We start from the raw sequence: 6847 nt of genomic DNA on the forward strand, positions 1-6847 counted from the left end.
CTCCCACCCTAGAGAGAGAGAGAGAGAGTGTGTGTGTGTCCCTCCATCCGTCCGTCTGTCCGTCCGTCCCCGTCCTGGGGATGTTTCAGTCAGGAGCTGCCCTCCCTTATTCCATCCCATCCACGTGGGACAATCTGATCACCTTGTATCCCCCCAGCACTTAGAACAGTGCTTTGCACATAGAAAGCACTTAACAAATCATTATTATCTGCTGGCTTAGCTGCTTCCCTGCCTGCACCCCAGATGATGAGGCTCCGGGGAGATGAAGTTTGGCGGGGGGCGGCGGAGAGCCTGGCCTGAATAGCGGATTCGAAGCCGTGGGGTCCAGCCAATCATGGAACAACTGTCTCTTGCAAACCATTTTATTTGCCTTTCCCAAGGGATCCTATTCCTCTAACCCGGGCTCCTATGTGGGACGTGGCAGGAGGGCAGAGGAGGGGGAGAGAGAGAGAGCAGGTTAGGCAGGGAGAAGGGGATGCTTAGTGTTCTGACAGGACTAAAATTGCCAGCCATAGTCTGAGGGTCTGGGGACTGTTCTCCTTAGGAGGTCAGACTCAGAGGGGGCAGGAAGAGGGGATCGGAGATTGAGGGCTCTGCCCTTATCGGGCTCAGGTCCCAGTGCTGGAGAGCAGAGAAGTTTCTTGCATCTGTTGAGTTGTCCTTTCCTCCAACCCCTTCCAGCAAGGGCCCGCCTACATCTCAGATGGGGACGGAGTGGCAGGTCCCCTGGACTGGGTAGGTGCTCCTCAGAGATTAACTGCAAAGGAGTTGCTGTGCTGCCCAGTCTATGCCCCCGACCCACCCTGGCCACCCCTCCGTTGGCCTGCAGGAAGCGAGTAGGGTTTGGGCTGGGGGCTGGGTGAGGAAAGGGATGGAGGAGGAAGGCCATCTGGCTCCATCCAAGCTGCAGTGCTTACTCCACACCCTTCATGAATTCCAGAAACTCTGTGGAAAGAGACATCCGAGTTACAACCCAGTCTTCCCCGCTTCTCTTCAGTCAGAGTCGGGGGGGTGACTTCCCAGCGGGAGGTGATCCAGTGGAGGCATACAGGAGGTGGAGGAATCCTTTTTCACGTTACCATCAGCTTGAAAGCCTCAATCACCTTGCCCCCTCCTACCATACCTCGCTGCTCTCCTACAACCCAGCCCACAAACCTTGCTCCTCTCATCTGTCTCACTGCTGACCTCTCACCCATGTCCTGTCTCTGACCTGAAACACCCTCCCTCTTCATAACTGACAGACGATTACACTCCCCACCTTCAAAGCCTTACTGAAGGCACATCTCCTCCAAGAGGCCTTCCCCAAGCCCTCATTTCCTCTTCTTCCATTTCCTTCTGTGTCACCCTTGCACTAGGATTTGTTCCCTTTATTCAGCCCTTCCTCAGCCTCACGGTACTTATGCATATATCTGTAATGTATTTATTTATATTAACGTCTGTCTCCCCTCTAGACTCTAAGCTCCTTGTGGGCAGGGAATGTGTCTGCCAGCTCTGTTATAAGTGTATTCTCCCAAGCATTTAGTACAGTGCTCTGCACACAGTAAGAGTTCAATAAATATGACTGATTGAGGTGCTGGAAACCCGCAGAAGGTGGGAGGGGTGAGGACTGGGTGCCATCCACACCTCTCGGGCCCGCTACCATGCCCATGGGCTTTGGCAAGTGTAAGGCTCCTGGGTTTCTCTAAACAGGGGAAGGGCTGGCTGGAATTGGCCCTCAAGAGCCTCCACCCCCACCCCGAACCACCTCTCACCGTCATAATCAATCTTGCCATCATTGTTCTTGTCCCCATCCTTCATCAGCTCCTCTATGTCATCCTCGGTGATGGTCTCGCCTGTAGCTTGCAGCATCATCTTCAGCTCTTCTAGGTCGATGTAGCCATCCACATTCCTGCTCCATGAAGAGAGGGTGCTCAGAGAAGGCCCCTCCACATACTTCCCCTCCTGCTCTCCATTTGCCCCAATCTGGAAGCTTGGGAGCCAACATCCCTGGGACCTCCAAGGGGCTGAACTGAGAGGGGCCTTTTAAGTATTCTGCACTTGAAGAGGGGATATGGGCGTGTGTGTGTATACTGGGCACGGGGGTGCTCGTTCTCAGGCCGGGGCTTGAGATGCCAGCTTCTGCTGTGCCCCCAAGCATAGCTCCCAACATAGGCCAATGGCTAGCTCAAATCCCACTCCCCCAGACCTTTATTCGAGACCTTGCTGGGGCGGGGCGGGGGAGAACGGGTGCTCACTTATCAAACATGCGAAACAGATCGGACAGCTCCTCCTCAGACTTCCCTTTGCTGTCGTCCTTCATGCACCGAACCATCATGACCAGGAACTCATCGAAGTCCACAGTGCCACTGCCTGGGAGTGGAAGAGACCAAGGCTCACCCTAGGAGATCAACCCAACATCTTCCTCCCATCACACCCATCCTCTACACCTTCCCATAACAACACATCTATACAGCCAACATCATTGGCTCCCCTCCCATCACACATATATAGGTTGACACACACTCTCCTGTCCCACAGACACCCTGTAAGCATGTGAATACACACACACATAAACTCCCACCCAGGAATAGTTTAGGCAACAGGGCAGGAGAGATGAGCCTTGTTAAACACCCCGCCCCCCACCATCCCTGCTCATTTTCTAAATAGAGTAAGCACAGCCGAGCATCAATGTGGTAACTAAGGCCCAAACCTGGGGATAGAACTAAATACAGCTCATGAGTCATTGACAATCGCTTACGCATGTGCATTTGGCTGGCATTCTTCAGTCATGTCTTTGTCTTACTGAATTCAGCCACAAGACTTGGCTGGAAGCCAAAGTAGCCCCCTCCTCAAGGCTGTTTATTGGTAAATACGACCCATTTGGGGGTGTTTACACTATTTAAATGACCAGGAATTGGAGTAGAGAGTGCTGATTTGGTGGTCCATAACTAGTGGAAAGAGCACGGGCTTCGGAGTCAGAGGACCTGGGTTCTAATCCCAGCTCCGCCACATGTCTGCTGTGTGACCGTGGGCAAATCACTTCACTGTGCCTCAGTTACCCCATCTGTAAAACGGGGATTAAGACTGAGCCCCATATGGGAGAGGGACTGTGTCCAACCTGATTACCTTGTATCTACCCCAGTGCTTAGAACAGTGCTTGGCACATAGTAAGTGCTTAACATCACAATTATTATTATTCATTCAATCGTATTTATCGAGCGCTCACTGTGTGCAGAGCACTGAACTAAACACTTGGAGGGTACAATACAAGAGAGTCAGTAGACACGTTCCCTGGCCATAACGAGCAGGAAGAGATAGCTCCAGCCAAAGGAAGAAGACCCTCTGCCCCTTATCCAACTGCTGCTTCCGCACCAGCTGGTAGGGTAATTATTTGGGATTCCGGAATGAGTCTCCTCCCTAGCGGAAGCCCAAACGCTACCAGCTGCCTGGGAAAGACCCTCCTTTCCATCCTTTCCTTAGGGGCAGCAGCTGCAGGGAGTACCTCCTCCCCCCACCCCGCCAGCTATCCCCAAATGCCCCCTCTACGCTCCAGGACCTAAGGAGAGGAATTCAGACAGCTACGCCACGATGGGGCCTTCTGCTGGTGACCCTGCCTGGATTGAGGGCAGACTTCTTGAGGGGAGGGGAGTCCTGGGACCAGGCATCCCCGGAATCTGGTGAGGTGAGCCCAGGACTCGAGTTTGAATCCTGCTTTTTTACATTATTTATTATGGCATTTATTATACTATGTGTCAGGCACTGTTCTAAGTGCAAGGGTAGATAATAATAATGATAACAGAAAGAACTGTTCTAAGCTCTGGCGGGGATACAAGGTGATCAGGTTGTCCCACGTGGGGCTCACAATCGTAATCCCCATTTTCCAGATGAGGTCACTGAGGCCCAGAGAAGTTAAGTGACTTGCCCAAAGTCACACAGCTGACAATTGGCGGAGCCGGGATTTGAACCCATGGCCTCTGACTCCAAAGCCAATCAGTTCATGTCCCGCATGGGGCTCAGAGCTTTCCTCTCCATTTTACAGATGAGGTAACTGAGGCCTAGAGAAGTTAAGTGACTTGCCCAAAAGGTCCCACAGCAGACAAGTAGCAGATCCGGATTAGGTCCATCTGACTCCCTGCTCCAGGCTCTATTGTCTTGATTCCCCCGTGGTGAGGACCAGACAGGGGGAGGGGCTGGAGACCTAGGGCCGGGGCAGCTGGGGCCCGGAGGAGAGCTCACTGACCGTCCTCGTCCACCTCATCGATCATCTCCTGGAGCTCCTCGGGGGTGGGGTTCTGCCCCAGCATCCGCATCACCTTCCCCAGCTCCTTAGTACTGATGCAGCCATCTTCCGCGCCCAGCACAAAGATGTCAAAGGCAGCTTTGAACTCTGCACAGGGAAGAGAAAGGAGGAGGGAGGCTTTGAATTCAGAGGCCAATGACGAAGCCCTCAGGTACCCTGTTCTTAGTCTCCTCCAGAGGGAATGCCCCCCTCCTCCTCCTCCTCCTCCTTCAGGGAGGGGGACAAGGGGAAGAAGAGGAATGGGCACTCACCATTTTTCTGCTCCTCTGTCAGCTGCTCTACCTGCAAGGAAGAAGGTTTGCCAATGAAAGTCAGTGACAGCCCCTCTCAGGCTTCACCTGGGACCAAGGAAGGCAGAGCATGGAGGGGACAGGGCTGAGTTGGTCCCTTCCTCAAGGTGACCCCTGCTTATCCCTGGAGCCAAGAAAGGACAGTGCCCAGTGGCCCCATGGTAACAATAGCAGCCCTCCCCAGGCCTGCAGGCATCTCCCACTGAAACCCAAGCCCCCTTGACCAGCCCAGCAGCTGCCCCAGCTCCCTCATTGTTTGGGCCGTAAAACCAGATCCTGGGCTGGCTCTGCCCAGTGCTGAGGTCTCCAGTCTCCTCACTCCTTCTCTCCACCCAGAGTAACCCTACTCCCTAGCTCTGGGGGCTATTTTTAAGCAAGGACAAAGATAACCTGGTGATTGTCTCCTGCAGCTGAACACTCTGGCATGTGGAAGGAGGGGGCAGGAGGGGGGTGTTATCTGGACGCTTGTCCCCAGAGCTGTTGCCCCGGGAGCCAAAATTAGCACTGCAGCCCCCTGACCTTATGTGGGCACGGGAAGGGGGAGGGGGTACCTTCCCCAGGACCCACCGATGAGCCCTGACCCCCGTCAAAATGAATGCCCCTTCACGACGGACCTGAGCGTTCCCCTCGGCCGTACCCCGACGGCTTTCCGCCCCTCCGGGCCCTCCCCATTCCAGACCCGAGTTTACTTCCCCCACTGTTGGTTCAGCCCACAGGTATCCCCAGATGCTTCCACTCTCCCGGCTCTAAGGCTCCTCTGCCTCCTGCAGTGCTATCTCCTGCTCTCTCTTTTGCCATCCCGGGACAGGGAATGAGAGGAATGCAGGCCCACCCGAGGGCTGTTTTCATCCGTAGCCTAGCCCCAATCTCTCTTTGCCCAGCTAACAGGCTCATGACTGGGTTTATCAGAAGACCCCAGGGTGTCCCCAAAGGGGTGGGTAGGTGGCTGTGGAGAATGGGAGAAGAAAGGGGGAGATAAAGGGGGGAAAAGAGAGAGAGAGAGGGAGAGGGTTTCCAGAGCGTCTTCACAAGACCCAAAGAACTGGGCTTGTAAGAACCACTTCTTCGTCTCCCAGAGGCACCAAGCTGATTTGGGACCACTTAGTAGCAGCTCCGACCATCCCAGATCTGCCAGTATTCCCCCCACCACGTCCTGACATTCCCTACCAGACCCGACCGGTATTCCCTTAACCCCAGACCCAAGGTAGGGATGGAGGAGCTTGGGCCTGCTCCTAGGTCTCCGGGCCCGAGCACCCTAACAAGGCAGTGTTCTCTTTCCAGGGAGAAGAGGCTAGGAACTTGGGGCTTTGGAGGACTTTGGAGGTGCCCAGCCCTGGAGTTTGGCTTTCTTGTCCAGGGGATGTTTGCAGTTCGTTGGGAGCGAGCTCTTCCTTCTCCTCTTCCTTCTTGGCCTCATCCTGCGATGGGAGCCAGGTTCAACCGGGAATGCAGGGCTGGGGTTTCAGCTCTGCAGAGGGGGCACCCTGAAAACTGGGTGTCCCGGGGCAAGGGGTTGAGCTTCCCACTTCATCCCAGAATAGCAACCTAAGGGAAAGGAAGTGCTATCCGGGTGCTGAGGGACCGCTCTGCATCCTTGCAGGAAGGATGGCCATCTCCAGGGTCAGGAGGGGTGCCTCCTGCGGCCCCAAGGGGCGATTCTTGGCTTCAGCTGAGAAGCGATCCGTTTCCTCTTTCCTCTCCCTCCCGGGAGGGTCGGAGTCTCACGAATCAGGCGGGACAGAGGAGCCGCTACTTACCGCTGCCTTGTAGATGTCGTCCATGGTGACTGCAACTGGGTGACCCGGAGCCTGGCAGAACGGGGAGGGCCCACGGAAACAGAGATGAAGAGACAAGAGTGGCTTTCCGTCCCAGCTGTCCCCCTTACCCCTCTGTGCTCTGCTTATATAGTCACGGTGTGTCAATCAGCATTCCTTCTCCACCAGCCAGCAATATATGTCCCTGTCCCGGGAGCGAGACCCCACCCCCTCTAGGCTGGGAATGGGGGGGGTGGGGGCAGTGAGAGGAAAGTTGGCTCACATTCTGTCCCCGTTAATGTCCTCAGGGCAGGATGTTACTGCTGCTGGGGTGGCTCCGTGTTATTATGGTATTTGTGAAGCGCTCACTATGTGCCACGCGCTGTACTAAGCGCTGGGGTGGACACGAGCAAAGCGGGTTGGACATGGTCCCTGTCCCACGCGGGGCTCACAGTCTCAATCCCCATTTTACCGACGAGGAAACTGAGGCGTAGAGAAGCGAAATGACTTGCCTAAGGTCACAC

The 6847-nt window shown here is 55.0% G+C and overlaps 1 protein-coding gene across 1 annotated transcript; it reads right to left on the reverse strand.

The window, feature by feature from the left end:
* Positions 1-348: 348 nt before the first annotated feature.
* On the reverse strand, positions 349-6451 carry TNNC1 (troponin C1, slow skeletal and cardiac type). Its single transcript, XM_038772749.1, has 6 exons — positions 6327-6451; positions 4531-4561; positions 4220-4366; positions 2235-2349; positions 1752-1888; positions 349-945 (listed from the first exon to the last, which is right to left on the reverse strand). The coding sequence occupies exons 1-6, from the start codon at positions 6348-6350 to the stop codon at positions 914-916; spliced, it is 486 nt and encodes a 161-aa protein (XP_038628677.1). The 5' UTR covers positions 6351-6451; the 3' UTR covers positions 349-913.
* Positions 6452-6847: the final 396 nt, after the last annotated feature.

The sequence above is a fragment of the Tachyglossus aculeatus genome, chromosome X1 (genome assembly GCF_015852505.1).
Source record: "Tachyglossus aculeatus isolate mTacAcu1 chromosome X1, mTacAcu1.pri, whole genome shotgun sequence".
NCBI classification, from domain to species: Eukaryota; Metazoa; Chordata; class Mammalia; order Monotremata; family Tachyglossidae; genus Tachyglossus; species Tachyglossus aculeatus.